The 19,317-nt window shown below is 39.3% G+C and overlaps 1 protein-coding gene across 1 annotated transcript; it reads right to left on the minus strand.

The window, feature by feature from the left end:
* Window positions 1-586: 586 nt before the first annotated feature.
* LOC306901636 (mitogen-activated protein kinase kinase kinase 5) lies at window positions 587-19,004 on the minus strand. The gene is made up of 28 exons (XM_079469542.1): window positions 18,518-19,004; window positions 18,299-18,438; window positions 17,665-17,852; window positions 17,225-17,393; window positions 16,650-16,756; window positions 16,291-16,461; window positions 15,531-15,643; window positions 14,964-15,123; window positions 14,633-14,783; window positions 14,386-14,490; window positions 13,056-13,105; window positions 12,331-12,426; window positions 11,997-12,087; window positions 8,075-8,208; window positions 6,975-7,102; window positions 5,841-5,977; window positions 5,656-5,761; window positions 5,389-5,546; window positions 4,841-5,036; window positions 4,388-4,550; window positions 4,098-4,266; window positions 3,778-3,960; window positions 3,463-3,568; window positions 3,147-3,357; window positions 2,611-2,723; window positions 1,996-2,081; window positions 1,454-1,530; window positions 587-1,374 (listed from the first exon to the last, which is right to left on the minus strand). Exons 1-28 carry the CDS (start codon window positions 18,846-18,848, stop codon window positions 1,278-1,280), a joined length of 3,936 nt encoding a protein of 1,311 aa, XP_079325668.1. The 5' UTR covers window positions 18,849-19,004; the 3' UTR covers window positions 587-1,277.
* Between the last annotated feature and the right edge of the window lie 313 nt (window positions 19,005-19,317).

Raw genomic sequence — 19,317 nt, forward strand, 5'->3', positions numbered from 1 at the left:
CTGGAAGATCCACGCATGCTTTGGGTCATTCTAACAAAGCCCTGACCTGCATGTCATCAGTGAATCCATGCCAACGCCCAGATGAACAGCATGATCCCCACAAGAGCCAGAGGACTGTGATGTATTGTAAAAAACTATTTAATAACCTCAATATTTGTTGAATGAACAGAGAAGCCTCACCCGATGATTAGATCACTTCCTTTATGACAAAGTGAATGCAAGTGAATTTATCACGCTTCATGTTCTTGCTTGATCATTTCAACGCTTGAAAGCAACGAGAAACGTTGATCATAGCCACAAATTCTGTATGTGGGAGAGACAGAAACATTTATGTGTGATCCTTAACTCAGAAACGGGTAATACTATGATGTAATGGCTGTTGCTATGGTTACATCAACAGTTTAAAAACATAAGGAAGCACGGGTGGAATATTTTGATTAGCTTCAGTGCATGGCATTACATCTTCAACAGGCCTTTAAACCACCCACCCATACATGCACGCACACATATACACAACACTTTTCCTTTGCATCTGCCAGTACAGGAAAAGTCAAGTCACTGTACGAAGATCAGTAACGAACGACAGTAAGATTCTTCACACTTCTTTACTTAAAAACTTAGCATCTCATTAGCTTCTGTACATTTTACATGTACAATAATAAAAACAGTATATCATGAAGATTAAAACATATCATTATTTATGGGACCAGATGCATAATGTGGAGAAAAAAAGCACATTTTAACAAGACTTTCAAATAGACAAAGAAAATATGTAATACGAGGACTCTGCATAAAGTATTACAAAAAACTACAAAAAAAGTATAACTATATAAAAACATTATTTCTAAGAAAAATTATTATATCATATCTTATAAAATTGAAACTGTTTTGCTGTTAGTACCATTTCAAGCTAAAACTGTTAAAAAATTCAGATATACAAATATAGATTATTTGTACCTTGATACATACAGTAGTACACACACACATCTTAATACCCTGCACATATTAAATATTTTCAGAAAATAAATGGTATCATAAAAGTTTCGCAGAAAAGAGTTCTTAAATATAAAAACAGAGGTTACTCTTAAGAATTTCACATTGTATTCAAAGGTATCTTCCTTTTGGAAATTGTTGTCTTTCATCTTAGTGTAATTTCACAAGACACCAGAACAATGCCAAATAAAAAGGCACATACTCTATACATTGCAAACTCACTGAGCTCATAGTTTCCAAAAAACTGGGAAAAAAACAAGTTTCAGAAGATTGGGTCGTGTGTGTTAAAGAACGGTTTCTTCACTGCCCTCTTTGACCGGACTGAGCTGAGACTTCCTCTGTTTGGAAATTGCAGCCCACAAGCGACACAGCATACCACCTCTGAACAAACACACATAAACATACAGATGTTACACCACATAGACGTGCTATCTTCATGATGTCTACACTTATTACTTACTTAATGCCGCAGTAGTGCAGATCATCTCTGCAGGTCAGATGGACGAGAACCTCCAAGGTGAAGTCATGGAAAACAAGCTTCAACAAAGAAACGATTACAATTCAACACAGGTATATCGTTCTTTGAGTAATATATCTTAAAGGAATAATGGCCCTAAAATATAAATTACTTCCTTTCTTCTGTTGAACACAAATAATAATTTCTTAAAAATAAATATGTTTGGGAGGGAAAACTATTAATATCTTAAGCTTATCTGGCGAAAGTGAAACCAAAACAGGTGCATATTAGCACTAAATTCAAATCTCATTGGTTCTCGTGTCTCATGACTAGGTGTCATATGATATTTCATCACAAAACACACTGTAAGGAAGTCATTTACATCTGGGATGACATGTGGGTGAGTAAAACTTAAAAGAATTAGCATATATGGGGTGAACTATTTATTTAAACAGTTGAACAAAAGTCTGGTGAATTCAAATCAACCTGAATTTATTTTCTGAATCTGATTTATTTTCCTCTATTAGCAATGAAGTTCCACTCACAATTTCAATTGTTTTCTCATTCACCGGGATGCTTTTCAACCAGCGCACCATAGTGTTGTTCTGGGAATAGTGGGATGTTATTTTATCTGTGGAAAAGAATGAACATACACATTGCCTGCATGTCAAATTGAATTACGTGCAAAATGATACTAATATGATGTATCAGTATGTGAATTTCTTTCCAGTGAAATGCCATAACTTTACTGCAAAATGATTCATAACAAAAAGTACAGGGTAGTGTTTTTGAATCATTCGATCCACCTGCCATCAGCAGAACAATAGGATTATATCTATACAAATTACACAGGGTGAAAACACAAGGCCTGAGGGTGAGGCTTAAACTTGGGATAGTCGAGGTTGGGTAACAGTTAGGCGGATGATGACAGGACACATCCTCCAAAAGTATCAAGACACTGACAGAGCTGAAGACACGCAGTGGCATGTGGAGCTGATGTGATAATTTCACATTCTGTTCTTTCACCACGCCTTTTAAACTCCTCATACAGAGGTAGCGGTTCACTAATATTTGTTGAAGTTTAACGCACTTGCGCATAATGATTTCAGAAAGAAATTGAAGTGGTACAAATTGGAGAAGTGGAGAAGAAAGGGAGTGACCTGCAGGGGATGCCTTGACCTCCAGGTTGTTGATCTGCATTTGTTTTGCCTGAAGTGAGTTCAAGAGAAGTTCCTGGAATTCCCTCTCCTTCTCGTTCAGCTGAATCAGCAACCTGAAACAAAGCATGAAATGTTTCAAACAGCTTGAAATCGATGTGGTTAATTGTGTACTTGCCTCAGTCATCACGCATAAGGACCTTTGGCTGAACATCTCATGCATACGGTACACAACATTTTTCAGGACCTCATTGGTTGGTTTTTGAGAGACGTGTGTTTCATTCCTACATTTTCACACCCTTTAACTTAACAAAACAAACTGTGACTGGTTACTTTACATGTCAGTCAAATAACCTCTTGGGCAGTCCAGACTTGTCTATAGTTGCTAAGCTGTTTACATTTACTGCCCTCTTTGACTAACATTTTTCATTACATCAAATACTAACTAACTGCTAAAATAACATATACTATTTCCATAATAAATTGTGAATAACAAAAGCTATTTGTAATAAAAAAGCCCAAACATTTAAAATGTGTACCTCCTGGACTCTTGTTGGAGTTCAGAGAGCTCCTTTGCGAGCGAAGAGTGACTGGAGATGAGATCGCTGGCCAGATCTTCTTCGCTCTCTTTAGACTTCTCAGGGATATCTAATTCCCCATTGATCTTCACGAGAGGAATCACAGTTTTCTCGGGATGCTCGGATTCTGGTGAGTTCTCTTCAAATGAAGACTGCATCTGAAGTTTGAGCTCTGAGAAACAGATTTTGGGAAACTGCTGTGAATAACTACGCATTCAGTGGTGTTGTAGATGCTTCGGGGGGCCCATTGTACTTTTAACAGGTGTACTTTTCATACCTGGGAGCAGAACTGTAATGGCATCCTGTACAGCCTGTCTTAACAAGTTGTCCAAGGCAAACATCCAATGAGGTTTAATCTGCTGTCTGCGCAGAACCTTCTGCACCTACAAACACAAATAGGACTTCAAAGTTAACTTCACTTGTTATAAAATGCACGATTAAGTTTTACTAAAGCTACATGGCTGATTGGTTTGCTGGTCTACGTCATTTTGTATATTTAAAAAAATAGTCAAAAAGCAATAAAAATTTGATTTAAAAAATCATAAAGTAATCTACCAACACCAATAATAACAACAAACTCAAAAGCACATACTGCATCCTGAAAGCTAAAGAGCGCCGCCTGCAGGCTGCTGAGGGGCACACCATCGTTCATCAGGGTGGGGCGCAACTTTAGGAGGGTATTAGTCAGGTGTCTTTTGTCTGGGGAGCGGATGTTCTCTCCCAGGCAGCCAATCAGCTCACTGATGTGCTCTGAGGTGATACAGTGCTCCTCTGTCTGGAAGTTGGGAAAAACGATAAGCATGTTATTATACGTTCAGACCTTCGAGAAGGAACGCTGGTGGCTTGGCTGCATTCCACATCAAATATTTAGATATGTGCAAGAAATGGTGACATAGCAGTGTTTGTGTGTACCTGAGGAAGCGTTTCTTGAATGTTTTCAACTACGTGGTCGATGTACTCGGTAAGAATTCTGTGTAACATGTCTCTCCTTTCGCTGTCCTTTCTCAACATGAACAGACCTAGATTTTCTCCAGAACCCACAGGGCTTGTGGTCATATCTCCTTGAGGCTCACCTGGTACCCTTCCAGGAGGAAATGCGTATGCGGACAAATACCCAAACAAATGCAAAAGATAAGATACATTTGAAGGTACAGTATGATACGGAGTGTAGAATGTAGAAGGGTTTTGAAGCCTTTACTAACGTCAAGAAGCTGCCGGAGCTGAGAGGACTTGCAGCGATGTCATTTCCTTTGAGAGCACGTGAGGCCCTCCTAAGATCAAAAGAGCTGGACAATTCACTGTGGTCAACATTTGCGTTTTCCACACAGACAGCGATGGGAACAGACATGCTCCTGTGAAAGTCTCCTGCAAAAAATGTCCAAAGTTTAATTTTAAGCAACCCAATGGCCCTCAATACATGTGGGTTGGCTCTAAGGGCATCTATACGTGAAAGATACGGAAATAAATGTGTTAGTAAAGAGGCCAGATTTAAAGATATTTTGAAGAATGGCCCCCATTCACAGTTTTGTGTCCATAAAATAGAAATGAGGTTTGACATGACAAGAGGGTGAGTAAATGATGAGAGAAATGTTTATTTTTATTCTTTAATATGTTCTTGTAGGTACGGGTCTACAGACCACCTTTTATTGACTCACCTGGAGGTTCTTTCAGGAAGTTCTCTGTTTGAAGTTTTGCTCTTTTTTTTGGGATGCCCTTCAGAAAGCTGTTCTTTGAAAGCTCTGAGGCCGTGGCTCTCTTATCTGGGTCAGGTTCAAAGCAGAACATGATGAAACCCTTAGCCTCCTCTGACATGCACTCTGGCACTGGGGGGTGGATCTTAAACATGCCCACCTGTAAGGTAAAATTTTCAGGCAAACAGGGTGTGATTTCCTTTCCATGAGTGCAGCCAACCATTCAAATTCGGTAGCATGCCAAACAGGAATGTGACAAAGGAATGTAAATAATCATCACAGTTAACAAATAACAGTGGTTGTATACTTGTGAATACAGGTTACGTAGGTGTACTAAACTACACAATATAGCACCTCCTTGTTCTTGTGTCAAAACATTGTCCCCGACAACGTGGCGAGGGGGTCCCACAAAATTCTTCTAAATATAATTTTGCCATGGGCCACAAGAATTCTATGTAGATATTAATATATCACAAAACAATGCGTCTAAAATAACACTCAAATTTCAGCACCTTAAACATGGCTGCCTGAGGACTCCCCAATTCATGAAAGGGTGGTTTTCCCGTGGCCATTTCTATGATGGTGCAGCCCAGAGACCAGATATCAGCCGGCTTCCCGTACCCCCGAGGCCCCTGGTCAATGATCTCTGGAGCCATATACTGCAGAGTGCCTGAGGTCAAAGGAATCGGGAGGGGTTTGTAAAGCAAACACACAAGTGTACATACTGTAACACGAGAAGCGTCTGAGTCGAGAACTATTCACTACAGGACTCGACTTACCTGTAAACGTCTCTGTACAAGGGTTGATGCCTGCTAATCTCTTTGAGGTGCCAAAATCAGATATCTTGAGCACGCCGCTGTACGTATTTATCAAAACATTATCACCCTGGAGACATGAAAATCCATGAGATGAGATATGAAGATGAAATTCAGATAAATTCCTAGCACTGTAATGTTTTTTCTACCTTAATATCCCTGTGGACAATCTGATTATCGTGAAGATATTTAATCCCCTCCAGAATCTGTTTGGTGTAGAAGACAATGGTTGCTTCATTATCTTTAAGAGGTCCCCACTTTGATCTTAACAGAGATGACAAGCTTCCTGTTGGGAAAAAGCAAGTTTTGTTACTATTATTATACAATTGCCTTAAAGTGGCAGTGAAATTAAAATGTACAATTCCAATTTTTTTCATAAAGATTGCAGCGTTTATTGTAAATAGCTATTCAGTATAGGTCATTCTCTTTTTTTAAATTCATGTGCCCGCCTAAAAACAGAAAATGCACTTTCGTCCTTTCTCTGACTATCCATCATAAATGACGTAAATTAGCCAGCTTGGGCGGAGCATCTGTTAATGCCTTCCCTTCAACTGCAGCCAGTTCCATTTCAAAATGTAACTGCTGTTTTTATACAGCAAATCAAATTGCAGCGGAAAAAAAAACACAAGTTTAACTCGGAAATGCGTCAGAATACGGAAGTAACAACGATCGCAACTTCCGCCAGTGTCTCACAGATAACATTTCACCACAAATCAAAAGAATAGTAAATTATATTTTGCATTAAGAATCCATTTTAAAGCAAAATTCGTAAGTTCAATAAATATAAAAAGTCATAAAAGTAAGCTTTATTTTAAATATGCAAAACTATAAGTAATGACATTATTCCTTTTGTTTTTGTAACTTGTATTGTGAGTGGACAACAAACATGAATAAATCTCTAATATTATTCATAATATTTTGAGCAAATATTTGCTGGTAAATGTAATATATAACCTCCCAAGGTCATTTTTGGACCATTTTAACATTTGGACAAGACATAAATATTTCTCATAATAAAAGACCAAAGTGTGTAGACCAGAGTTTTGCTTTGAGTATCTCATTTTCAGCTTTGGCCATGTCCTTAAACGGTGTGGTCTTGTGTTCAGTATAGCGCATTTCCTTTACACTCCCAGCAAGAGATCTTCCCCCACGCATTCATCACACACAACACGCCCTTCTTAAGAACTAACAACTGCTCTACAGACTTTGTGAAATCAATATTCCTCCCCTTCGTCAAAGAGGGACAGTTAAAGATTAAGTTGGAGAACAATGAGAAAGCACACCTCCAGGAACCTCCTCCATGAAGATCTTGATAAAACCTTCTTCGCTAACTGAGCCCAGGTACTGAACAATATTCCTGTGCTTCAGCCTCTTATGTAGAGCGATCTCTTCGTGGAGTGGCTGAGAGTAGCTACAAGCAAGAAGAGAAAACGTTTTATTTCTTTAGGAAGACCATCAATGACATGCAACAACACATATCCTAAACAAGACAGTATATATACATATCCAAGACGGAGACCAAAATGAGATCACATAGACATTATGATTATCCGACATTATGGGATACTTGGATGACATGTGGAGATTATTCAAACAAGAATTACTCTTACAAACATCAATGAATTCAAGGGATCTCTGAACATTCAAAAAATGGACAAAAAGAACAAGATTGGGGTCACACATTTTATAAAAAGATCAAATACAAAAATATACATATTTAAAACATATTTTTATATCTTAAAGGGACAGTTCACCCAAAATTTATCATTTACACACCTTCGAGTTGTTCCAAATCTGTATAAATGTCTTTGTTCTGATGAAAGATCACAGAGAAAGATATATGGAAGAATGCTTAGCCAGACAGATTTTGACCCCCATTGACTTCCATAGTAGGAAAAAATACAATGGTAGTCAAAAGTGCCCCAGAATAGAATAGCTGTCCTACATTCTTCAAAATATCTTCTTTTGTGTTCAACAGAACAAAAAAAGTCAAATTAAAAAGTAATGTTTCCTACTATGGGAGTCAATGGGGGGCAAAATCATTTACAAATGTAAAATGTATACAGACTTGGAACAACTCGAAGGTGAGTAAATGATGACAGAACTTTCATTTTTGGGTGAAGTATCCCTTTAAGATTAAGATACAATGGGAATTAAATGTTAACATGCCAAGAGTCTTTAAGTACAAGTTTTTCAAGTTATGTTTTCATAGTACAAAAAACAAACACTTTTCAATTTATACTTAAAGGAAAATTTAAATGATATGATCACTTTAAAGAAAATCTGATTCGGAATCTGAAAGCTAAACTGATTAATGAAGGAGATTTTAAGTCAACCATCCAACCTATAGATACTGGCGCAATATGGAAAAAAGTGTTCATACATGCTGTCTTTTTCTGGGATCTCTTTGATGGCGATGCGCACTTGATTGCTGTGATCTCGACCAGCATACACCACCCCATAGGTTCCTTTTCCCAGCACCACTTTGTCTCCATTCACATTTTTCTCATACATATACTGCAAAAGACGGAGAAATACAACTGTATTGTAATCCCATTGATCGAGAACAATCAATATTTATGTAATATATTAGTCAAACATATATTCAATGTAACTATTCTATTTAGAGAGAGCTTGTGTGCCCCAAGTGGCCCAAAGATAAGACATTTGCAAAGAAAAATGCTTTGCTGCAGCTTACACAAGAATTAAAAATGTAGCAATGATTAACTAACCTTAACCCTAAGTTAAAAGGACACTGCGTTTCCAGTATTTGTAAAAAAGAACAGCTGAACACAGTTTGGTCATAAGAGGCATTCAATTGCAGTTAACTGCTACATAAGCACTAGCCGGCAGTAAGGGCACAGAACAGCATCAGGAAACATGTTTAAATGTGGAGTTATGACAATACTAAAGATAGTAAAAGGGGAAGCAACGGGCAGACAAACCAGTTGCATTATGGTACCAAAAGTCATGTAAGGCTTCTATGTTGGCATTACTCAACTCTTTACACACCGGGCCACAGATACTCCGTGTGCAGTGAGTATACGGTGCGTAGAGCAACATGTATGCAGTACACATCCGTCATGCACCATTTTGATTTCACGCATACTACGTTCGTAGTGCGCTAGCGGTCTGTGTCTTCTGTGTGATTCAGTCAACAATGGGTTTGGTTATTTCCGATATATGATTGATCGAAACGTAAATTTTAAAAAGGGTATATGAAGCGCGCTATTTTCATCATTGTGATTCTCTGTTTTATGTTTAGTGCAAGTGCTGATATATATATATATATACATATATTTATATATATATATATACAGTATATAACAGCATCTACCTTAAACTTCCATGGTGTATCCAGATTATAAAAACATGACTTTGAATTAAGTGTGGGACAACACAGAAATACAATTATAAACCTTTTCAGGACTAAACACAATAGTTCAAAAGAACGTAATATTTAAATGACATTTTTTCTGTAGTTTTGATAGTACTTCAATACATTTGCATTATCTTTTGCATTCATGTCTTTATAACAACAGTCCTGGGGTTAATAAATCACTTTTTCACAACCTCAAAAATTAGCTGCGCAATATCCCTCGCTCTGCTGATTTGTACTTTCTGGACCAACTTCTTGTTACTATCTGCATAGAAGCACCTTCTTCACGCAATATAGACACTGTAGAATATTTGTACAACACAACATTTTTATCGGCTTTTATTGCTTAATCGAAATTGCTGCCTTTCTGTGTCAATTCCTGTTCATTTCGATCATGATAAGTGTGCTATCACTTTACAACAGTCCGCTGTAACGATCGCTGCACTGACGCACCGCACCTGCAACGGACGGACCGCACCGCATATGCGTGCTGATCTAATCTGTTTTTATTACTATATAAAAAATATGGGCCGCATACAAGGAGTATATACAGGAGAAGCAATTTAGCAGCAGAAGCGTACAGAACTGTGTAAGTGTATTTAAATTGTGTCTTGTTGAGTTTTAGTACTGTGTTAAACTGAGAAATAGCTTTGTATTTACTTCCGCTCTGTCACGTGGTGAAACCGCGTGTAGTATCGTTCCTTCGTTTGTTCTTGGGCTAGTTTAATTTGTTTGCTTTGTGTGCGCGTGTCATCTGAGGGCGGGGCCTGTTGAATTTAAGTAATTAGACGCGTATTTAAAAGCGTCTACCCACCGCGGCAGCGGTCGCGTGCAGCCCTCATCGCGTGAAGACCGAAGAGAGTAAAGAAATCGACTCTACTTGCAGAGGACTCTGCCACTCCCGCTGCCCTCTCCCATAACCACACTTTCTCCCACAGCCCTCGCATTACAGGAAGGGGTGGAGGCACCGGTCTACTCATCCCCAAAGACTGGAAATTCAATCAGCTAACACCCATGTGTGACAACAGCTCCTTCGAGTTTCATGCTGTTACTATCACCCACCCTGTTAAAAGTCATTTTGTAGTTATATATCGTCCCCCAGGTCAGCTTGGACATTTCTTGGAGGAGCTGGATGTGCTTCTTAAATTCTTCCCTAAGGATGGTACTCCCCTGGTGGTACTAGGTGACTTCAACATCCACATTGGAAAGCCACAGGCTACTGACTTTGTCAACCTGACCGCATAATTTCTCCTCGAGCAGGTTTCCACATCAGCAACCCACAAGTCTGGAAACCATCTAGATCTGATCTTCACAAGGTACTGCTCCACTCATCACTCTCAGGTCACCCCGCTGCACACATCTGATCACTTCTTCGTCACCCTCGACCTCACTGCTCCGGACATCGCAGATGTCTTACCGATGGTCACCTTCCGGCGCAACCTGCGGTCTCTCCATGGCGTTGCAATGGTTTGAGTCCTACCTCTCGGGTAGGTCATTCAGAGTATCCTGGAGAGATGAGGTCTCCGCGTCCCAACAGCTCAACACTGGGGTGCCACAGGGCTCAGTGCTTGGACCGCTACTCTTCTCCATTTACATGACATCCCTCGGCTCGGTCATTCAGAAGCATGGCTTCTATCACTGCTATGCCGACGACACACAACTCTACTTGTCATTTCAACCGGACGATCCGACGGTCGCTGCTCGCATTGCGGCATGCCTGAGTGACATCTCGCTTTGGATGAAGGATCATCACCTGCAGCTAAACCTTGCAAAAACGGAACTGCTGGTGATCCCAGCCAACCCAAAGATCCACCAATACATTGCCATTCAACTAGGCTCATCAACGATTACACCGTCCAGCACAGCCAGAAACCTGGGAGTGGTAATCGATGATCGGCTTAACTTCACAAGTCATGTTGCCAGCACCCGGTCCTGTAGATTCATCCTCTACAACATTAGGAAAATTAGACCTTTCCTATCGGAGCACTCTACGCAAGTCCTATTCCAGGCTCTTGTCCTGTCCAAACTGGATTATTGCAATGCGCTTCTGGCTGGACTTCCTGCTTCCTAAATCAAACCTCTCCAGATGATCCAGAATGCGGCGGCAAGAGTGGTCTTCAATGAACCGAAGAAAGCACATGTAACTCCGCTCTTCATCAGGTTACACTGGCTCCCTGTTGCCGCCCGCATAAAGTTTAAACCTATGCTCCTGGCCTACAAGACCAACACCGGATCTGCACCATCGTATCTCCACTCGCTAATGCAGATCTATGTTCTTGCCAGATCACTGCGGTCTGCAAAGGAACAACGACTAGTGGTAACATCCCAAAAAGGAAAAAAGTCACTCTCCCGTACCTTCTCTGGATCTGTTCCACATTGGTGGAATGATCTACCAGCTGCTACAAGATCAGCAGACTCGGTTGCCATCTTCAAAAAACGCCTAAAAACGCATCTCTTCCATCAACACGTTGCTGATTGATTTTTCCTAATTCTCTTCCCTTTCCTTCTTTATAAAAAAAACCTTACTAACCTCACTATTCTTAGCTTTTTATACTGTGCTAGGCTTTAATGATGGACTAGTTTGATGCACTTATGTATTTTGTGGCCTATGTTGTTATAATTGCTTCCAATGTTTCCTCACCTGTAAGTCGCTTTGGATAAAAGCGTCTGCTAAATGACTAAATGTAAATGTATGTGTGGCCCGGGCGTTTAATTTCAATGCAACACTTTCAGAGTAATGCTCTGAATGAAGTTTAAGTGTTAATTATTTTTAAGGCAAGAATCCACCGATTTTTTTTATTGTTGTCTATTAACATTGTGCTAAAATAAAAAATATTTTATATTAACTTCTTCTTGGCTTTGAATTAATTATACGTATAATGATCCTGTACACATAGTGAGGACCATCAAGTTGATTTTTGTTCACCTCTAAAACTCCTTCATCACTATTGAGAGGACTGGAATCTTCCACTGGAGATTCGGTTTGATGCAACAGGGAATTCACCAGATCACAAAACCTGAAAAGTGACAAATTATAGGATAGGGCATATAATCATTTGGAAAGCTGTTTCCATGTGATGCATGATATTTGAGTAAAGTGTTTCATTATCATCGCAATCTTATCATAAATGCTGTGCCAACACTTCATTCTTTTGCCATTATACAATCGCTTACGTTTAGTTTATTCGAAGGAAAAGGCTTGTAGACAAAAGGATTCTAGGTTGTTTTGGTACTGTGTCTGTGGGAGGAGTTCAGCTCACCCTTTACAATGAAGATCACTGGGAAAGTACAACTGGAAGTCATCTGAATTATACAGGACGTACAGGAAGCAGCTACGTTCATCAAACTTTGAAACGCTGCAAGAGTGAAATTATGAGAGAATAAGTGTAATTCATCATTAATCATTTGTACTGCCAAGAAAAGATTACACAAAATTTGTCACAGCTCTTTCACATTTGGACCGATCCAAATGCAGATCAATAAAAAGTGATTGAGAATGCAAGGCGATACATGGAAAGTGCAAACTTCGATGAAACTATTTCATGCCTAATTATACAAATAAGATGCCTCCGGGTGGAAACGTTATGTAATCCCTCTCTCTCATTTGTAAATAAATCAGCCATTTAACTACATTTCCATCTGTTTTTAATATCACAAACTACAAAGCAGCATGTCCTTAGAACTGGAACAAACTCTAAACAAGTTGTCCGCTACCCTAAGGGCTAGATACAAGAACATAAAGGGTATAAAGATCACATAACAATGACCTATAGCTTTAAAAGATGGTAAGGAGATAACGGGTGTCAACTAGGCTAAGTAAAGTGAGGAATTTAAAAAAAGACCTATTCAGATCAAATCTGTGGCCTCTGGCCAAAACAGAGCGGCCCTACTGGGGGTTATAAACTGCTGCATGAACTCTAAAGCTTCTTTCTGTTTGCATGGAATGGAACATTTTGTGGAAACTTTTCCCAAAAGCATACAGTACCTTACTCCACGAATGGCGGATGCTGGGAAAGTCCACTCATGAAGACCCTTCTGGGAAAGCCAAATAAAGCACATTACACTCCCACAAACATGTGCACAGCCAAGAATTTCATTGCATACGACAGCAAGCAGGTCTCTCATACTCCCTTTCACAATACTGTGCGTAACAAAACATTTAAATGAAACTGCAGCCAACACAATTAGGGTTGGGTATCGTTTGGGTTTTTCCGATACCGGTTGGGTATCGTTTGAGGTTTTCCGATACCGGTTGGGTATCGTTTGGGTTTTTCCAATACCGGTGCCAAATCAATAATTTTAAATGGTTCCGGTGCCTAAATAGAATGAAATAATAACAAAAATCACAATTAAAGTGAATTTGAAATGAGCATGGACACTAACATTGCTAGAAAGATGTTATAGTGTTAACTGTTTACGTTGTTCACCCTCCAGCTAAAAATAAATGCTCACCATAGTTCTATTAAACATGTACAGAAAATGCATTGGATATTTCAACACATTAAGTAAATTTACAGAGAACCTTCTAAGCTACATTATATGTGCATTATTTTAAAAGCAGACAGTATGTTTGATGAATGAATATAATAATATGCCTATACATGCAGTCAGAGTAAAAAGCTTGACAGACTGATGTCTAGAGATCAGACTGACAAATGCTATAATCAAATTAAGGTTTTTAGCACTTTCACTGCTGTGTCTTGCTTTTCTTGTCAAATGCGTTACTGTGTTAAGAACGAGCTCCACTGCAGGCAGCACATGCTTCGTTGATTTTAAATGTGTGCAACCACTTTGCGATTGCTTGCATTACAGAAGCGCCATGTGTGTTTGAATTACTGTTAGTTTCACGGCGGCTGAGGTTAAAGACGGTGATGAATTCTGAACTCGCCGAGATGGAGGGAGCGTTCTTGATCCGTTTAACCATTAGAGAAGATGTGTTGGATTTGTATCGGAGCTTTCCGACTTTCGTTCGCGTGACTTTCCTTCACGTGAATGAGGGCAAATGTCTCTATCAACAGCTCAGTCAGTATTATTTGGCACCGAAATCTGCATTTTCATTCGGTCCAGTTACATCCCGGATATATAACCGGGTTTCGGTACCCAACCCTAATAATCTTTGGCCTTGTAATGACATTTATTTTGGTTAACAGGTTATAAATCAAACTAAATGTTGTTAAAAATGAAAAAATGCAGAACGTTTTCTGTGATGGTTAGGTTTAGGGGTAGAGTTCAGATATTGAGTTTGTACAGTATACAAATATCTGGTGTATGGAAAAGCCCCATAAAACATGGAACCCCAACTTGTGTGTGTTTACCTCAAGAGGTCTAACATGTCTTAGCTGCACCGTCTGGCTGTCGTCTTCCTCACTCACACTTATTATGCTGGGTTGGAACACTTTGGTTGGTTCCAGAATGAGAACCTAAAAATATTTTGGAATTGTTTATGTTCTCCACATTTTTGGACGTGTTCTTTAAACTGTGGTGATAAATACCATAAAGTAAAATGAATTGCCTCTTGTATGGTAAAGTAATGGTGTATTGGTAAGAAAAATTAAGTCTTACTGGGCAGTGAGCTGTGGAAACAGTAGGCTTGCATGCCTGTAACATCAACTTCATCCAAAAGTCCACAGTTTCTTGTATGGGATGATCCACTTCTCGAGGTTTGGCAAACTGCTTGTATATTATATACGTCTCCATAATTGATGCAATATACCTGTTGTCAGGGACAAATCACCTCGTATTAAGATCACATCCTTTTTTAACCAATGTTGTGCTCAGTTTTAAAACGTGTCGATAAAACAGAATTATGTTTGAATCTAGAGTGACAACCAAACTTTACACAACTTAATCCAGCCCAAATCAACATGGATAATAAGCGATTTCCTTTACTCACCACATTGGTGCTTTCAGTCTGTAGAGTTTCTCAGAAGCTTCCGCGACCTTCTTGTGCTCATTGGCCAAGATCCCGGCCCCCAGATAAAAACCCACATCCCAGTAGTCCTGCATCTTCTCCAGACTGCCTTTCCTGCCCAGCAGGCTACTGAGGGTGACACCTGGACTCCAGAGACAAACACAGAGCAGCTTAAGCCAAAACCCTGTAAAACCTCTGGAGTATAGACTGAGTTTCAACCTATACAAACAGTATCCATTCATGCACATCTATATCTGTTTATGTAAACAGGAGAGAGGCAATGAATGTTAAAGCCATGACGACATCCACTTAACATTCATAAACTGCCATTTTCTCAGATTCTCAACACACATTTGTGCTATCAAGCATTCAATATGTGCAGTGCCTGGGGCATTTAAATAGTATAAGTAGGCCATTAAATATAATTTTCTATATACTAACTAACAGATGATACATTATCTCATAAAACATAACATAATAGAAGCAAACCATATACAGGGAGGCCTACAATCAGGACAGTGAAGCTAAGTGAGGGCCACACAAACAAACCTATTTTACGCAGTTCAATAGAGGTGTCGAATTCATGCCCGCTGGCTATTAGAAGCACAACATTATTGATTCCAGAGTGCAGAGTGGATTCGATCTCAAAGGCCTTGCCATACCTGTAAAAGAGCATGAGGGTGGAAGACAAGTTGTTTTGAGTCGAATATTATAAATGATCCTTAAACACAAATACAACAACACGACTGGACCAATCCTTAAACCAAAAAGCATTATTATAAGCTAAAAAAAAAAAATCAAGATTTATTCTCTGTTCAAGTTCATATGTTATGAAATTCTGATTCTAGGGTACACTGATGTTGTTTTAGGATGTTGTTTTTTATTAAGAACAAAATCAGTGGTTTTGTGCATTTTATGGACACAAAACCACCGAGACATTTCTTGAAATGTGAAAAGATTTTCATCAACATGAAGGTGAATGAATAATGGCAAAATGTTTATTTTTGGGGTAAACTATCCCTTTAAACCGTGTTTCGCTCTTGTTTAGTTTTAGTAAAAGAACGTGCTAAAACAGCGATGGACCCAAAAAAGCAATATTTTGTAATTCTTGATTTATTTTTCTTAGCTCATTGGAAACCTTGAAAACATGACTGTGAAAAAGAACTGTAATTCATCAAGTTTATTATTGTACACGAGCAGGTTTTTTCGTGTCTTAAGGACCAGACAACCTTTTTGCATTTTATTTTTATGAGACCAAAGCAATCTATAATAAAGTGGACGTTTAGCAGCGTATGCAAAAAAGACCCACCAGTAACATGCTCTGTCTCTGCTGTTTGTGTCTTTAAAGCTTGAACTCAAGAACATGTCCTTGTAGATGCGACCGCACAGGCAGTACACATCTGAGGCCACCGTGCCCCCCGATTCCACTATGGGTAAAATGAGCTGTAAAGCCTTGGCGCGGTCACCAGGGTGATTCCTCCTTTAAAGGTATGTTAAAAAGAATAAACCGTTATGTATATAGCATATTTTAAAAGGCTTTGAAAAGTGCTCTGCAGAAAACATCTAAAAATGCACATAAACCTCTTGATGTTAATATAATGTAGCAACACACAAGTGAGTAACCATGAATAAACAACAAATATATGTTTTCAAAACAACAATGCTCACCTGTTCAGTGCAAAAATAAATTGAAATTTGATGTTCTGATATGATGTCACCATGCACATCGGCAAATCATTCAAAGTCTCCACCAGATTTATTATGGAATCATAATCCTTGAATGGGATAGAGAAAGAGAGTTGAGTTTGAATAAATTATTCACACATTTAGATGGCACCTCTAATATTTCACAACCTCTGACAATGAGTCTTGACAATTCGTCAGGGAGTATTAAATGTCTTGCTTTTCTAATATTACACTCACAACGAAACGGCTCAATAGGAAAACAATGGTAATGTGTTTATAACACATCAAAGCTGGTGGACTGCATTTCTACATCTCATTAATAATTAAACAGTTTAAGGTGTGGATATCACAGCAGCAGTCAATACACTCACACAAAGAAGTGCTGACAGAACTATGTGGGCAGGTACTGAACACAGCAAAGGTTGAGGAAATACACAATTGACTTATGATAATGGAGCCATAAATGGACCGAAATGTGAGAAGCTAAACAAGTTGTTCGCTAGATAAAGCGACTGCATGGTTGCTTAAGTTTATATACATATGACTGCAGTCCTCACCGGAATGTCTCTGTACGATAGCAGAAGGCTCATTACGATGTCTGGACTCAGAAGCTCCACCGAGTCCAAGCGCTTCTGGATCCGACCCAACTCCTGACTCAGCGCCTGTCCTGTGAAATGCTCTCGAGCCAGACGGATCTCTCTGCGGATCGCCTCGTGCAGGTATTCGCTGTGAACAAGAACGTTTTTTAAAATGTATGAACGTGAAATATGGGTATAGACTAAGATTCCTGGTAAAATGTGGCACTAGCAACACCATATGTTTGACTTCCAAACAAATAAATGTATAACCGTAAGTCACTTCAGATAAAACCAAAACCCGCCAAATGCATAAGTGTAACACACTAAACCGTGGAAATAAAAACATGAGGGTGAATTCTATTTTGGGTGATGTAATGCTTTACTGTAAACATGCAGTGTTACGCAATGTACACACTTACCTCGAATGAATGTGAACACTTTCCAACAACTTGACCAGTCGATCCACCAAAGTGGACAGCAAGGATTCAATTTTAAAGCTGGAATGGAGGAAATCTGTGATTCCTCTCATCAGAGTGGCATCACAGGCAAACACCTTACCCTGCGGTGACACCATGTAGGGGATAAAAGTGTAGCTCCCACATTGCTCCTGTTAAGAATGCGCAGAAACAAATTAACAAAGCAACTTTTTAATCATATTCTTGCCATAGGGAAGAACGGGGCTAGTTGTCACAGCTATGAGGTTTTAAGTCACAAGATCAATCACACAAATGTTGTACCCAAAAAGCCAGATCAATGAACTGATTTTTTTATAACATTACATTTGGCACAAGCTTTCAACCAAAGAGTCTTACAGTGCATTCAATGTATACATTTGTATCACTGTATGTGTTACCCGGGCATCGAAACCACAAAACAACCAAACGGCCTACATATTCAGTGAAAAGTGTGACCACTAGCCTGGACTTTTACTTCAATGTTGCAATTTCTTTATGTTTGGTCACTACAGAGGCTTAAAAACACACATTTATGACAACATCATGCACACTTGACTTTCACTTTAGATTGATGTGTTGTGAGGGTGCAATGTCACACCTTCACAACTTGCAGATCATCTTCTTGATTGTTACAGTAGAGAATGACATTGTTGGTCATACTGAAACTCTCTCTGACGCCCAGGTGATAAAAGAGAGACGGCTGACAGACACAATTGCTCATATCCACCACTGCAACATCTATAACAGTACAAACATTACATTTTTGGAAAATAAACAAATTCCTGAAAGTTCCGAGTAAGTGCGTGTCAGAACTTGCCTGCGTTGTAGAACGTGTCCAGGATTTCAGTGGTGCCCAGAGCAATGCGCTCAAACGAAACGCATTTCAGTAGTGCGTGCGCGTCTGCGCAGGCTTCTTTAAGACATGTCAACGAGAGGTTCTCCTCTGTTTGAGCCACAGAACCGTCCTCGACCGCGATATAAACCACAGATAGCGCTCTGGTACGACTCCTCGGCGATATTACGCCTTTATTGGCGGCGCCGATTTCGAGTGCTAAAGGATCCTGCCATAAACTTCCAGCCGAAACTCGGACGGGATCTTTTCTCTTCGTTTCGTGCAGGCTCATGCGCCTGCGTTCAGTCGTGTACATGGCGTAGCTTAAATATAGCGCCTAGTTAATTAAAACCCCATCTTCTTAGAGCTCACTTGACATGCCTTCACTACGGCGTTTGTGAAGTATTATCGTAGTTTTTCCAGGTAACGCCGCGAGGAGGATCCGTACAGATGAGCCCTCCCACTGAACTCCGCCCTCGCTCACACAACATAAACATCCAACAGCTGCGCGACCCCTGCCTGCCAAAAGCTTACACTTACAAGTTTTCTCAACTGCTTCAAAACAAGGTTAGAAGTTTACTGAAACAATTGCAACATTGATGTTTATTACATTTAAATAAAGCATTGGCCGGAATATTATGGAAACAAATATGTCATGTAACATCGGGAATAAACTGAAATAAGTTTAACATTGAATGAAAAATAAATTATAAATTAACATTTAGTCATCTATATACGCTTTTATCCAAAGCGATTTACAGATGAGGAAACATTGGAAGCAATTA

This window comes from Barbatula barbatula (genome assembly GCF_947034865.1).
Source record: "Barbatula barbatula genome assembly, chromosome: 12".
Taxonomy (NCBI): domain Eukaryota; kingdom Metazoa; phylum Chordata; class Actinopteri; order Cypriniformes; family Nemacheilidae; genus Barbatula; species Barbatula barbatula.